Genomic DNA, 17067 nt, shown 5'->3' with positions numbered 1-17067 from the left:
AGAGAGAAAAACAAAACCATTGCTAAGTCAGAATTTAACAGATACTCCATTGCAAAAAAAAAGGAACAAATACATTTGTAACAGTTTTTGTCTGGTTTTGTCCTTATATAATTTATGGTTTTAGTCTAATAATCCATTAGTGATCTGGTCAAAATGAGTGTCAGAACACTAACATGATGTTTCTGAAGAAAAAGCAGTTATGTTTCCAGAAGTGCAAGCTTACTCCACGGTTCTCTCACTCTTGGCCCTATAATTGATGCAAAGCACCACACCTGAAGCACAGGCAGCTGCATGCTTTGTGAAGAAGCATGTCTGTCCCTCTCTCTCACCACCGCTACTCCATAGTTAAGACATGGTTGCTTCTTCCACTATCAATCATGATGCAAAAAATTAAAATTAAATACTATAGGCTTTGCTTGCTTTTGCTTTTAAAATATGGATCTTAATAAGATTGAGGTTTTATCTATGACTGCCACAAGGTCTCCCTGGCAAATCCATTTTGCATTGAACAAATGAGACAATATATTTGTCATTCTGTTATTACATTTAGACATATTTGAGGTCTACATATAAGGGAATTCATTGTTCAGAAAAGAAATAGGATGCTTACCTCTGTTAATAAGAAACACATTAAATTATGTGCTTTGCATCATATGTTCTCCAAAGGCCACATGTTTTCTTTTTTTTTCAGCCATAAGCCTCAGGAGTATAGCAATCTGCTCACAGGGGACATTGAACTCTACTTGCTTTCAGGACTGGCAGTTATGCTGGCACACAGCTCCTGTGAATACCTAAACATGCTACCTTTCTGCTCTGCTACTAACCTGAGACCACTGGCAGGTACATTCATCACTAACAAATCACCTTTTCATTTTATGCTGTGGAAAGGATATGAAGAGGCTACATAGTTAAACGTGGAAGATAAGTCAGGTTTTAAGTGTTGAACCCAAATAGCCCCAGGATTTTATGCCTTCAGAAATGCTGATGAATTTAAACACATTACTGAAACAAAAAATTTCATCACACCAACACATTTTCTAGCTGCTTACCTTAGGAAAACATTGACTCTGAGAATAAGAAATAAGAGCTATTTTTGTAAGTTGAAGAAGCTGGTCCACAATCTGTATAAAATTAAACCTTAAAGAGTAAATAAGAGGAAAATGGAAGACATTTTCTTGTTCTTTTTTTGAATATACCATCTTTCACATTAGGTAATAAAGGAAAAAGCCTAATATAAATACAGATTTTAGTTATGTAAATCAAATAAGGTCAGACTCTAAAGGGTTGTAAATGGTAGCAAAAATTTATAGAAGGGTGACTTATCCACATGGACCTGATCAGGAAATGTAACCCAAAACAACAAAAGGTTAGAATTTTCAATGAGGTAGTTTTATTACTTTGAAGTTATGGTATGGACATTCTCAAGCAATATTAAAGAGACCTTAATTTGATTTACTTCAAGTCACTTCCAAATATTATTAACTAAAAGTAATTTTAATTCTGAGGAAGTATATTTACATAGGGATTTAATGTAGTTTAATTAATCCAGTTTAAAATTTGATCCAGATTAATTTTCCTGACTGTCCCTTGGCAAATGAAACTTTCAGAAGTAGTTTTAAAAGATGGACAATTTATAGCACTACCGGAAGGATGCAGGAAAGTAAAAAATTGGAACAGAGAAGTATTCTGTTTAATTCTTTTTGGTATAGCTTTCTATTCTTTTTCTTAGTTAGCACTCCACGCTTCTGCTTTACCTGCCAGTTTTCAAGTTACAAACTTAGCTTCTCCCTTAACATCAAACTAGTTCAAAAGGAAAACTGGTACATCTAAATTAAGCTTAAAGATTTTTGAATATGTATTCATGCAGAAAATGGCTATCTTCCTTTCCAACTTTCCCAAAAAAAACTTACAAGAAAACCAACTGATAAAGTGATAGCAAAGTTTCAAATAAATATACACACATGAATGTTACAGTAGACTTTTCCATGTGTCAGTTGCTTTCTATAATTTAAATCCTATTCCATCTATTGCAGAGGAAATAGTCAACAAAAGTAAATACTGTCCTGTACATGCTTCCATTTTTTATTATTTTTTGTTATTATTCCTTAACTTTTTTTTTCTCTCCATATTATAGTGTTAAAACTAATGAGACAACATCTGGTTCAGCCCCAGGCACTCATTTACAAACAATTACTTAGAAAATTACTTAGAAATTTAGATTCACTTCAGGGCTATGAATTCCCAACTAAAGTGCGATGTCTGATCTTAATTTATTCTCAAGCTAAAAAGTTGTACTCTTTTTTTAAAACAAGAGCAAGAAATATGAAAGAAGACTGTCTTGGTACAGAGTTTAAATTCTTGATTGACTATATTCTTGAAGCATTTTTAAAGTAAAAGCAGCTTCAGAGCTTATATTCTATGAGTTTGTCAAAAGCAAGTAAGTCTGAAACCTTAGTTTTGAGCCTTCTAGAATTTGTGAAATAAATAATATTTAATAAATCTAGTACATCTCTCAGTGTAGCATATCCATAATAATTTAATGGAGTACTAAATATTTTATGTTAGTTACGTTACTGAACTGTAAGAACTGTTTTTATGACTGGGCTCCACACAGATTCAGGAATCTTCCTATTTTGTGATTATCACCAAATGGAGGAAAGAGATCTGCCTTACTATGAGCATTACAATTCCTATTTAATATCTTTTTACTTTCTGATCTGCAATAAGGATGAAGCTCACTGTAGCTTTGCTTGCTTTATAAGCCTGCTTAAAAATATCTAGTGAGATAGCACAAAACATTCGTACGGCAGAGAGGGAAAAATCCAGAACTTATTAGCCTCTAAAATAATCTGCCTTGGGCATAAGATAATAGTAGGAGAAATCTGTCAGATGACAGTTGCTGGGAGTCACAAGAGCTGCTTTCTTAGAGAGGATTGCCGACTTGTTTATGGAAGGGATGGTCTTTAAAAATCATGAATATGATTGGTTGAGTATCTCAGAAAACATGGCTCAAAGGATTTAATTTTAATATGTATTTTAGAAAAGGAAGAACTTGAGCTCTCTTCCTTCAGTCACTTCCAACTGAAGAGCCAGCCAGTGGCCAGTGATATGCCATGGTATAACACCAAGAAGACAGAGGGAAAAAATACAGAAACTTCCTTTGCTTTGCTCAAGAATAACTAATATGCAAAACTTCAATTTAAACCACTTGGTAGCTATGAGTTATGCTGGAAGCTGCTATCACTGATTATCAGTGAGGCAAACCATAGAAATGTGATCTGGGCATTAATATACTTACAGCTGTAGGGGCAGTAAAAATCAAAAGGTTTACCTTGCACAACAAGTTATTAGTTTCTAGCAATAGGAGAGGTTAGCTTATAAATTCTTTTATAAATTGAATGAAATTGTGAATTATTTCTTTTACAATCACAGGAAGACTAGAGTCTCTTTTTAGATAATTTTCTCTACTATTAAAATCTTCCCTCTTTGCTCTAGACTACTTACAAGGAATGCTTAAGGAGCCCTTTCACTCATGGATCTAAATTCAGAACTCAATCTCCTGAGATTCAAAGGGATCTTTCTCCTTTGAAGTAGCATTCTGCTACATGACAAGCTGAAGATTTTTGAAATAGCTGTACAGCATCTTAAAGAGGTATCACAGTTTGTTCTTTAGTATGCTATTGTGTTTATAGTGAAAATTACTTTCTCTGATCAGTTTGATTTTCACTCTAAGAAGCCAAACACATAAATATAAAACAAACTACCAAATTATGAAGACATAAGTTCACTAATTAATACGCAGTTCAAATTGTCAAAGAATAGCTGAAGTTAATAATTATTTGAGCAAAAGAAATCTTTCATCTTTGTAGTGGTTATTTTCTTGTATCACTACCATGACTGGTAAAACCATCTTGCCAGATGTTGCAAGCTTTTCAGTGCCATAATGGGTTTCCTGAGTTATGAATTATCAAAGTAAGAGAATCATCAGCCTTCTGGAAAGATTTTTTAACTAAAAACAGACCACTGTCAGAAAGCAGATATTTCAGTCCATATTCTGAAATGGTATGCATGCAACACAACAGTTTTCATGGTGGTCATAGCTAGCTGAATTCCTGTTTCCACTGGAAACATTACCCAAATTCTATCTATTTTAATAAGATCAAGATTTCAGTGCTGCTTTTTTTCTCCCTTCTTCTTTATAATTTATGGGTACTTGTCCCATGAAAAGCACATTCATTAAATTTAAAACACTGTTCTTGTTTTAGTTTTGTTATAAATATTTTAATACCCCTGAAGAAACATTGTATGATGGCTTCAGTGACCCTAGGGACAGAGACAGTGAAATCAAATCTAGAAGGCACTGTTACTACAGAGAGACATGGATTGAAGTGGAAAGAAGTTAAACTTCATTTATTTTATTGCATGAGGACACTACTCTGCTCTTGTGAGACCTCACCTGGAGTACTGCATACGGTTCTGGTGTCCCCAACATAAGGACATGGAACTGTTTGAGCAAGTCCAGAGGAGGCCACAAAGTTGCTAAGAGGACTGGAGCACCTCCCCCACATAGACAGGCTGAGAAGGTTGGGGCTGTTCAGCCTGGGGAAGAGAAGGTTGCATGGACACCTCATAGCAGCTTTCCAGTATCTGAAGGAGGCCCACAGGGAAGTCAGAGAGGGACTCATCATTAGGAACTGTAGTGGTAACACAAGCAGCAATGTGTATAAATTGAAAGAGCAGAAATTTAGATTAGATATTAGGAGGAAATTTTTCACTGTGAGGGTGGCAAGACACTGGAACAGGTTGCCCAGGGAGGTTGGATAAGGCCATGAGCAACCTGGTCTAGTGGGAGGTGTCTCTGCCTGTGGCAGAGGGTTTGGTACTAGATGATCTTCAAAGTCCATTCCAATCTCTTAACATTCTATGATTCTGTGATTCTATGAGACTACTGCTTACAAAAGGAAAAATAATATGGAAACATAGCAACAAATTGAGAAGTGCCCAAATAAAATTTAACTCCAGAAACCTGACATTGCCATATAGTTTTATCTTTGTTCTAAATCATTCAGTGCTTAACCTTTACACTTTCTCTCAATCTAATCATATATTTATATTAACTCCCTGACCTGAGCTGTCAACCCAGAGAGTTGTAAAAAGCCATACACCTTCTTGTGCTTATATCCCATTTAGATTTATTATCCTACCACAAACACACAACAAAATTGCTTACTTTCAGTTTGATGATCTGAGAGGTTTCTTCAAAACTTTTTGACAGCCTCATAAATTCCCTTTGACAGTTTCTGCCAGATATCAAAACTGCATATAAAGAGATCATGCACCTCCATCCTGCCCAGAGATTATAATGCCTTATTAGGAAACCTTGTCAGTGCTGGGCATCACCTAAGACGAGCCCAGGATTTGCTTGTTTCTCTTTTATGGGAATACTGGGAAGCAGCTGACCTCAGCAGTGCATTGCGTAGTCCTGGTTCTGGGTGCATTTTCCCAACTGCATGCCAGAACAAGGCCCTGTGTGCCATGTGATGGCCACTCAGAAGCATGAAGAGAAAGATCTTTTCAATTTCTTCATAAATTGCTCTGTCTCTCAAATGTTCCATTCACTTACAATGGTCCATATATTTTATTTCAGTAATAATAAAAGCTTATCTAACTTTAGCACTTTGCCCAGCTTTAAATTCATAAATGGCTTTTTGCTTTCAGGCCTTCTGCCTCAGTCTTGTTCATTTTTCCTAGAAGAAATTCCTCTGAGTTAATGCTACTGTCTCCTTGCATGTTCTGCATAAACAAGTTTACATACTCTTTTTAAATTATTCATTGCAGGTGCCACATATTTTCTCAAATGCTAAAATTTGTCTTTATGAAGTTGTACTGACAGAGTGCATAGTTTCTTCTTCAGTTTACAAGAAGTCAGATTTAAAAGTACTACATTGGTTCCTACCTCAGACCTACTGTGTATTTGCATTTCAATTTCTATAATGCAGGTTTCTGACTAGTACCTAAGATCTACAGTCCAAACTCAGTGATCTCCTTTTATCAATAAGCTTTTATGACAGATTAGTGTAAAGATTAGGTAGTTCAGTCCTGTTTATCATCTGTATTATTACACTACAGGTGTTTAGTTCTTCTCATCTTTTATTCAGAATTCACCCAGCAGATTTTTGCAATTTTCTGCATTTTTAAAGAAGAATCTCTACATAAATACATCAGCCTCTTCCCAATGTGGGTTTTTTGGGTTTTTTTTTCTGGCTATTTTTGCAATTGCATCTAAAACGTGTAATTCCCCATATGAAAAAATGTGAAAAAGAGCAAGTAGAAAACTTTCCTCTGGAAAATATTGTAACAACGCAGAAGCTAAAACAGCCTTTGCTGCTTAATTTAAAATGTTGCCTAGAACCAGCAATACTAATATTTATTTACATCTAAATAAATGAGAAATTGAAAAATTATACAGATATCTTTAAACTCATTAATATATCAATGTTACAGATCATCCTTTGCCACCCTAACCAACCTCTCTTGATATTCACAGACCCTCTTCTTACACACAGCATGACATCTAGATATGTTTTGGAAGGGCTGTTAAGTAGCTCAAATGAAAATTACCTCTAACATTCTCATTTCTGTGCTAACTTGCATCTCCAATGTCTCATTCAGCAGTAAAAGACAAAGCAAAAGTATTCCAACTTATGTCATTTTACATATGATGCTGCTGGAAGACACTGATGTTCTGATATTACCACTAAATGCACTGTACATAACAGAAAATACACGCTTACAAAGTCTTTTCTCTTGATCTACAGTATCACTCTCATTGCTAACAATCACTTGTTGGACACTTATTGACTCTACAAAACATGTTCATCATCTCTCTCTCTCTCTCTCTCTCTAACCTATTATGTTCCCAGGCACAGTTCCAAGAGTCTTGTTGAAACATGGATAGATTTCATTGTATGATTTTACTATCATGTGGTTGCTTCTTCTTGGCTTTCATTCAAATCAACTGCTTCAAAAAAAAGAAGGAAAAAAAAAGCCAATATTGGTCCAAATTTCTCCTTGTGGAGGGACAGACTTCTCAAGTTTGCCTAATTGTGATTCATCCATATACTAAATTCTACGTAATGTGACATTCCTTAGATGTTGAAATATCTTACCAGAAAATAATTAAATCCAATAAAATTTATATTCCACTATGAGGAACTGTTCTATTTGGGTTTTTTTAAATATTTTACTTCTACAGATAACTTAGCCAGAAGAAAAACTGATTTTGTCATAATTAGGAGCAATTATCACTGTTACTTTCTGCTTTCCATCTGCACATACTTTTTCATAAAATTTCCCTTAAATGTGTAATTCAAGATTGAAATGTTCCATGCATTACGTCTATTGCTTTGTAACTAGATGTAACTAGATGTATATAAAAAGCTGTGTTACTTTCTCATTTACGCTATTGATTTATTGGTAGCAGTGGGGGAGGAGATTCACCTCACTTAGATTCTTTAACAAATCGATTCACTTATTGAAACACTCATTTGTAAACAAATCCATGAACTACCAGTTTAAAGAAGATGGCCTTGCACTGATGTAAGACTAGGTTTCCCTGAAGATTATGCAGTTTGTCTCTTCATTACTTCCTTATAAACAAATATTCTCTTTTATTCTTTTCCTGAATTTTGTTTAGAATTTTGATGGGTTTGTAGCATTGTCTTGCTTAAGGTTGTTAGCATTAGTTATTTTATATATCTTTCAGTCAAGACTATAATTTTTGTAATCTGAAAGGCTTCTGAAGCCCTACAGAAAGCACTGGATCTTAATCGCTGCTTAACAGCAGCAGAGTTTCCTATTTAATTTTACAGTCTTCCAGATAGGATTTACATTTTCTCAAAATACATACATTTATATTTTCATATTCACAAACTCATCCTTTCCTTTAATTTTTCTTCTTGGTGTTGTTTCTAATACTTTGAGGTGTTGTCTGGAATGTAGCTAAGCTATTGGCTTTGTATCGAAATGTTATAACAGATAAATAATCTGATTTTAAATCTGCTTCAAAAATGGAGTAGGTTTCTTCATTAATACTTCTTCATGGGCTCTTCAGACTACATTCATGCCACATAACTTCACTTCAAAGACATAAAATATGAAAAATAATCAGTTTCATCATGACCCACTCCCTGCCAATGTAGGCAGGTCTTAGTAGTAAATTTTCCAGGTATTTGGTTACAAAATAGCTGATAACCTATTTATAAATTCCTGATCCATACTCTAATGGCTTTCGGTGATGACAAGTTTTCTATACCCAGGACAGACATAACACTCAGCTGGGAAAAAACTGCACTATACAGATTATTTACATTTTTTGCACTGCCAAGAATGCAATTTTTGTTCAGGAAGTTTGCATGGAAAAAATTTGCACTGCCAAGAATGCAATTTTTGTCCAGGAAGTTTGCATGGAAAATAAAGTACTGGGAAAAAAGGACAGTGAAGCTGAAACTAGAAAGCAAAAATAATACTCATAGCATTTCTAAACAGATGTGTCTCAAAATGTATACTTGGTTGCCAAAATAAGAACATGTATTCTTTCCTGATAGATTATTAATGGGGTTTGAGAAGCCTGGCACACTCCTGATAGATTATTAATGGGGTTTGAGAAGTCTGGCACACCATTCTGTTTAAGGAAGTAATGAACACTGCAGTCCACAAAAGGGCTGCACATACAGCACATGGCAAGTTAAGTGTGAGGAATGATCAGATACAAGTACGATTTTTTAAGTGTAATATCCCTGAGTGAAAAAATATGGAAACATAGAAATATAGAACAAAATAATTTCTGAGCTCACTCCAAAAGATTTCTAAAAGTATAACAAATAAAGAAAAAAATAACTTGCGTTCTTCTTCTTAAGAAACCATAGATATATTAACAATGTAATTGGCAGAGCAATGGCATAAAGGTTAATTTCTTAACCACTTAGCTGAGTTCTGAAGTATTGCTAGTATGTAATTGGCAGAGCAATGGCATAAAGATTAATTTCTCAACCACTTAGCCGAGTTCTGAAGTATTGCTAGGGCTTGTCCTTCCTATTTCAAGAACAAATGCAGCATATTGCAAGGAACTCTGTCCTCTAAGGAAATTCCAACACTCGTCTACTATCCAGGGATGAGGTGACTTCCAGAAATCTAGAAAATCACTAATATGTTTTCTTTCATTTACTAACTCCAGCAGTGTTTAGATAGCAAATGTTATTCATCTAAACTCCAACTAAAGGGGCCAAGCAGGATACATTCTACTAAATTTAGATAGTTGATTGAAGTGTTTAATATAAATGACATAGCTTAAAAGATGTGGGAGTTATATTCTTTGCAAAAAATAGGGCAGTTGCAGAAAAATTCATCGTATCTGAGAAAGTCTGCCTAATTCTCTCTCTCTCTTAACTACTGAATGAGCATAGGCCCTTCTCTTGACAGCCTTAGTAACATTCCTAGTTAGGTGGAATACATCTGCCACAATATATTCCCTCTGAAATTAACTTCTCCATTAACTTCTGGGTCATTTGTGGCAATAATTCATGTTTCTGATTTTTAATTATACAGTCTGAAAGGTAGGAGCACCATACAAATCTCAGCTTTCCCTTTTCCCACATAACTGTCTAAAAATATGGTATTCACTATTTAACATGTATCAGGACAAGTGGTTTTTAGATACTTCCTTATTTAAGATTGGATTAAAGGGTTCTAGACCCATAAGTACATCTGCTGTTTTGGAGAGAAGGTTCTGTATTTCTCATAAATGAAGAAGCATGTTGGTAGGAAGCAGTCTGCATTCCTCAGATAGAGAAGTACTCAATCAGAATAAAGGCTTCCTGTCTGTCAGCTCAGCATTTTTCCACCAGAATATCCAGATATGGTATCTAATTTTCAGAAATGAGAGCTTCCTTTCTAGCATTCAGAAATAATGTATCTGTTCTGGGTGGGAAAGCCAGCTGAGCCTGCACTGAACTCTCTTCCTCCTATTACACAAAGAATCAGACGTCAATATGCTGCTGTTTCACTGCATTCTAACTGGTCTGGTAAGGGCAAGATCACAGATGGTTTTTCAAAACGTTTGTGCAACTTCCTTATTTTTGCTTGCAAAGCAAAATCTGGAAATATTTTGGGAAGTCCATATTTTAGTTTAAGCACTCATGAAGCATGGGTCATATAGTATATAGGTCTTCAGGTAGCCAAAATTATTGTCAAAGACATAAATATCCTTTTTGCCAATAAAATAAAAAGTTCCTAAATACTAAAGATACAAAAGATACATGCCAGTGCAACTTAAAATTACAGCCTTAACATGTTTTCTTAAAAAAGTAAGATGCAAAGAAATAGAAATACAGCTACCAGGATGAAATCTTTATACAATGTTTTCTGATGAAATAAAAAGACAACAACCTGCTTTCCCATTTCATAGCATAAAATGGGCAGGGGAAAAACCTCATTGCATTTCTTTCTTCATTTTTTTAATTGCCTCTGTGAGCAGAAATTCTAAAACAAGGTGTAAATGAGGCTTTCCATCCCCAAGCTAGCTGAATATAAATAGGAAGGGTATTAAATCGCAAACACTCAGTGTCACAGGTGGCTTCAGGCCTGTCTCCCATTCTTCGCTAATCATGCTGCAGCACAGTTATATATAACTGCTTATTTAATCCTCAAAAAGCATGTTCAGGCACTGAAAAATGAAAACTGGAAGTGCAGCCATCCCTCCTCAAATGCTACTGGCAGTGGTTTACTGCTTTTGGTTTACTTTTAACAGTAAATTAATTCTGCAAACGTTGCCAATGAGATTCTTCACTGTCACTTTCACAGGCTCTCTCTCAGATCTCAGAAGCGCTACACTCCACAGTAGCACTGGCATGAATTGGATGCTAAGCCTCTGAATGCTCATATCATCTGATTAAACAACTATACAGTCACTGGAAAGGTTAGGTTGAGCTATTTCTTCTTCCGTTACTTAAGGCAAAGCTAGAAAGTGAGCTATTTGCGGCTAAGGAGGGAGGTCAGGAAGAGCACATGAAAAGCTCCTACAGATGTTGACTTGGTATTCTTGAAGGCTGTTTTTCAGATAATATTTCTTAAAAAAAAAAAAAGAAAAAAAGGGAAAGATGTTACCTTTTATATTTCCATATGTAAGGACCTTTAAGAAATGTTTGTTTCGACATTGCCTGGCTTTGAAGACTTGGTGAAGCAGACTGAAGACAGGGACCCCTGGACTGTTTGCCTCAAAGTTTGTTGATTCACAGGGTGTCACCAGTCTAGACACCTTTGTCCTCCACCCAAATCCTCCAGCTAACAGACAAGGACCCACATTCCGAGGTAAGGAGGCACCACTGTCCACCACCTACATCCTCTGGCTGCCCATCCATCTGCCAGATAATGATCGACATCCCTCCAGCTGCCTAGACCAGGAGGCACCACTGTCCACCATTGTCCACAACTGACATCAGAGGCTGGGAATTAGTACCAGCACCAGAGCATGGCGCACACTCACAGCCAAAGAAAAGACAGCTATGGATCATCAGAATGCTACTGGACCTACGGTGGTGACTCTCTCTGCTGCATCATCCCAAATCTTGCTTGCTTTCCCCCTTTTCTGTTTCTAACTTTTCGATAGCCCCTTACCTCTCCCCCTGAGTAACCAATGATAAAGTCTCACTCCCTAACGGTATTTTGACCTCGTTTGTGTCTTATTTCACATTGAGGGTATTGATTGAACACTCTCGAGTCTTATCGGACCAGGACATCATATACAGAAATATAGCTTATCCATATAAAGTTAAAATAAACTTTACCTCCTTGAAATTTTTTCACTGTATTTTTCCCCCCATTTTCATAATAGGCTTAGTCACAGACAAAAAAAATTTGCTCATGCAAAATATTATTCACAAGAAACTGGTAACAATGGTAAAGCAAAAGGAAACTTCATTTTCAGACTTTAACATGCTAAAATGTTATTTAGAAAGACATCAACAAATTTGATGTGAAATCATAGTCACAATTCTTTACAAAGGGGTTCTGATGTGGAGCCATATTTATAATTTTTATTCTCCAAAACAATAAATATGCTGTGTGTACATTTCTGTTAGAATTAAGGATTTGTTAAAAGAAACAAACTGTTTAGTCTTTGACAGTATTTACAAAATTACTATATCAAAATTGTATGCAAGGAAGCTTTCTTGCAACTTGTAGTATCTGCCATTCCCCTTCAACAGCATTATCTCCTTTTGACAACTGTGCACAACAAAATTTATTACAGCAAACTTTCATAGCAATTGAACAATCTGACTTTGGCACACAATACTGATTAGGTTTGATTTACCTCTCTAGATGTCCTTTTGTTGTGGCTAGAAGTTATTTCTTCATATCATTGCATGTTTTAAAGAACTGACTAATTCTAAACACAACACTACTGGATTGAAATATTTTCTACTTTCAAATGCTTTTTTAAAGCAAACTGTTACTTGCCCTGTAAGAATTTTAAATATGAGATAATTAAAATCAACCTAGTCAAAAAGGGTATCAAGTTTTAACTGACAAAAATCCTGCATATACTCTCTTACTCTCAGATCTCTAGAACACAGACACTAAGGCCAGAATAACAATCCAAAATAGTTCCAGGCATTTGTATTGCAATCTTAAATTGTCACTAAAATAAGACAAGCACTCAAACAGGAGGTTTTGTTTGGTTTTTCCTCCAGGAATAAGAAAAAACTTCCACTAAGTTAAAGAATAATGAAAACAACATATTAAACTCAAAATAATTGATGGCTTATTTTAATTTTGATCCTAAACAGTACCCAGCCTTAACCTTAGCTGCACAACGTGTATCAACCCAGGGTTTCTTAAACACAAGCATTGCAAATTACTGATGAGAAAACTAAAATCCTGAAGGTATTAATTTAATGAATTACTGACAATAACAGTGATATTCACCATAGAATAGTTGTTTAACTGTTCATTTTTTCTAGACATATACTACAGAATTACAGATAATACTGCAAGGGAATCAACTGTGAGAGGACGTAGCACTGCTCTGCTGCAATACTGAGGACAGGAATTCATGGGAGTTGTGTAGAAAAAAATGTTCTGAAAAAATTTGTTATTCTGTACAGAATTTGAACGAGCTTAGTAGTTTCTCAGTGAATATAGATTAGACATTTCTTTCCAGGGATGAAAGCAGTGTTGCTATAAGCAATAAATTCTCTTTATTTAAAATGTTCCCACTTTTTATTTGTATATTTATTTAAAGGTTTTAAAACAATCGTAACCAAAGTGCCAAACTCATACAATGATATTTGGCAGGAAAACAAAAATATATTAAAAAAAAGATGAAAACACAGGATTATTGTGGAGCATGTTACATCCATGTAGGGATGGCATACATGTTGCTTGTATTCCCCAGTTAATCATGTGTAGATCATCTGTGTTCAGTTTAACCTTAAATGTCAAGATATCCAAAACACTAGTTTTGATAGTCTTTGTGTGACTGGAAGTATATATTACCTATATTTGTTCTTAGACTGTATTCCAGTTTAATAAATGTTGATAGTTGTAGTAGTGTACAATGGGAAACCCAACCCTGGCTATTATATTATATATAATTTATTGTTAATATAGCACAAAATTAAGTGTACCTTAACAGCTGGATATACTTGTCTGTATTTAATAATTTATTTTCATCACAAAATATGATTTATTGATACTGATGGTATTTGCAGAAATATCCAACCCCAACAGCTATCAAGTACCCACACCTCTTACCTTAGATGCAGAAGAGTCAAATACCAAAAAAGTTAATTACTTACCTGCTATAGAACAGAGATGCTAAAATTATCCCAGTTCAAACAGTCAGCAATATAAGTATGACAAACTTCCATTTAAGTCCCAGTACAAATCAGAATTTTTTGAATCTAGGTTTTCCATGGTCATGAGTGAATGGTCTCTCCAAATCAGAGGTAACATAGGAGTAAATAATAGGCTGTTTGCCATTTAGAAACAAATCTTGTTCCAAAGAGGAACAGGCAAGATTCCTAAAATAACTGAAAATATTAGTCAGAAAAATATTTCTTTCCCAGCAGAGCTGGAGGCATTACACAGTTTTAGTTATGTCCAGAACAGCTTATGTTGTGGAGATAATAAGCTTTCCCATTCAACTGGTGGAATTAATTGCTCCTAAGCAGCCAGAATTACTTAATGTGTAACCAGTACAGAGAACATTTGTAATGCTCTATTCTCCTTTGCTATTGTTTTTAACCACTAAACTGAAGTATCACAAAATATTAAAGAAACACAAAACCAAAAAATAAACATTGCAAGTACCTACAAAATGTATAAAACATGTTGAAACTGTCATAAGTACAAGTATTTTTTTAACCACTTACCCAAGCGCTGACACATCTGCCACAAGTGGTGATTTTGAAGTCCCCATAGAGATCCTTGATGGCACCAGTTGTAAAGAATCCTTCCACCATCAGCAAAATGCCATATACAAAGAATGCAGCTGCTACACCATATATCACATACTTGAAGATGTCAATCCTGTACAGGAACAGCAAAAATTAATTATCTGCATAAGTATTTCAAGCTGACTGAAATTTCAGGGTGAGATAAGGAGTCCCATTAAGCCTCAAAGTTTTTACACTGGAGTCAGCTTAAGTGCTGATGTGCTATAATGACAGCTGAAACCAAGGCCAGGAGTGAGCTTTGAAATAAAATAGCATTGATCTAAGAAACAATAGGCCATAGAATTTAATTAAATATAAAAATGGATCTGTTTAGGTTAGACAGCACAAGTTGTCACATTAATTTAAAAGTCAGTTTCTTTTTTTTTATTTTTCCCCTAAATAAAGTGGAAAAGAAAATGGAAAAGAAAAAGGAAACAAAAATCTGACACATCTCCTGAGTAACACATTGTATCCAGCTCTTAGGTTATAGAAGAGATATTAATTCACAATCTTCAATAAGCCTTTCTACCTGTACAAGCAGTTGTCAAGCTGCAGTGTTAATCTGGGCTATCTTCTCATCATTATTCTCCCACTTACTCTTCAATGGACAAGTGTCTGACACAGAATAATAAAGCCATCAAGAGAGATCCCTAACTTCAAACCAGAAACATATTATTACCAAAGTAATAAGGTCACGTAATCTGGCATTCTTCTATAATGGGGCTTTAAAAACATCATTTCACAGACCCACAGCTGAAGAAATGAGAGTATGGCTTGTAGTGTGACATGCAGAGCCCTAGAAGGCTCAATTTATTACAGAGAAGATTATTTTGCCCAGCACTGTCTAGAAGCTCAACATTGGCTTGAAGAGACTCTGCATCCTAAATGTTCTCTCATGACCAGAGTTTGTGAAAAGATGTTTGATAGAACCTCTGTGTTCTAAGCATTTTGTCTAAACTTGGAAACATTCCTAGCGACCATTGCCTTGGATTAGCAGTTTTCAAAGTTTCCTACCTGACCATCTCTAAAAAAATAACCACATTAAATTTCCAGTTTATCAACAGGACATGACAGGAACCATGCAACTCTTTAGAGAATGGTAATATGCAAATTTAAGATGTTAGTAAGTTCCAGTCATGTTGTTCAGGTCAAGATAGCAACAGCTCATAAAAACATAGGACAAAATATAAGGCAAGGATCTGGAAGATGAATTCTGACATGCATCAAACCATTACCCTTTCTGGATGTTTCTCAAGACAAGGATTAATGCTTTTATTGTTATGAAAGGAAATATTAATGATGACATTTCCTTAGGAGTATGCTTTTCAGCAGCACCCAAAAGACAACTCTCAATACGCATTTCACATGTACAATACAATAACAAATCTAAAAACCTGTTAAAAATACCTTTGAGATTGAATAGGTTTCAAAAAATTCAAAGTCAGGTTCAAGTTCGCAGCTGATATTTCCGGCATATGACTGTGTCTGCAACTTTACTGAACGTGTCTTAAGCTTGCATTAGTCACATAAAAATGCAATTAAACTTCTGACCTGATTGGGGGTGGGAGAAGTACTGCAAATGAAAGCTTTTGGCACCTGTCATAGCATTTTTTATAAGGTGATAACTGAAGGGTTCTGTGAATGAGACAAGATATGTTTTGCCCTAACATTTCAATAACAAAGCTCTTACAGCGTTTTTTGTACATCACTTTTTCTTTCATACTGAAGTGAAAGCTAGAGTAAATTAATATTTGTATAGAATAGAGGCCTGAACTATTCAAAATGGTGAAACAAATATAACAGAATAGACAGCATGAGAAGATAATATATATAATATATATAATTTTTTTAATACAAATGATTCTTGATTACATTGCAAAAAATGCCATGTCCCTAATTTTATAATAATTCAGCTTTTTTTAACAGGAAAATTATGTTTTAAGCCTATCTTGTCATTATTGGTGAAAAAACCCCAAACCTTAAAAAATCCAAACAGCCAACAACCTTCTTGCTCTTTCGTAAAAACTCTTCCAATTCCAATGTTATATACCTTAGAAAATTGTGACCTTCACCAGTGGCTGAAGTGTGGGAGGTCTGCCAGCAGCAGCTCCTCACAGACCTCTGTTTGCTCAGTTACAAGCTATCATTGCCCTAAAGAGATTAAGACTTTTGGGAAGTCCAGAGACTATTTCAGCCCTTAGAACAGCCTTTTAAACCATCTGTGCTGAGTCTCCCACTGAGCTGCTTGTGTCAAAAAGTGTTCTAAGAGATCTCTGCTTTTTCCTCAGCCTTATGTGCATCTACAGGAATAACTTTCACTTAAGCCTTCCTTTCACAAGGAAAAATTATATATAGCTATATACTAGCCAAACATAGAAATCAATTTCTTCCTCACACACAGAGAGTAGTAAAATCTCTACCGAGCAGACTACATGGGATGAAATAGCCAGACTTATGCCAAGGAGAAAGGACCTCGTATAAAGCAAAGAGCAAAGAGATAAACAAAAATTGTGAGACAATTACTCAACTACCTCTTTAAAAGCCAGATAGAATTGTATTGCAATATAACTAC

The 17067-nt window shown here is 35.2% G+C and overlaps 1 protein-coding gene across 1 annotated transcript in view; it reads right to left on the bottom strand.

The window, feature by feature from the left end:
• Positions 1 to 17067, bottom strand: part of GPM6A (glycoprotein M6A) — a 121940-nt gene that overhangs the window by 12038 nt on the left and 92835 nt on the right. The window contains exon 3 of the mRNA XM_009075254.1: positions 14433 to 14589. Coding sequence (XP_009073502.1) covers positions 14433 to 14589 — 157 coding nt within the window. The remainder of the gene's footprint in view (positions 1 to 14432; positions 14590 to 17067) is intronic.

The sequence above is a fragment of the Acanthisitta chloris genome, unplaced genomic scaffold (genome assembly GCF_000695815.1).
Source record: "Acanthisitta chloris isolate BGI_N310 unplaced genomic scaffold, ASM69581v1 scaffold6825, whole genome shotgun sequence".
NCBI lineage: Eukaryota > Metazoa > Chordata > Aves > Passeriformes > Acanthisittidae > Acanthisitta > Acanthisitta chloris.
The sequence above is the reverse complement of the archived record's forward strand: the minus strand, read 5'-3'. Positions and strand labels throughout refer to the sequence as shown.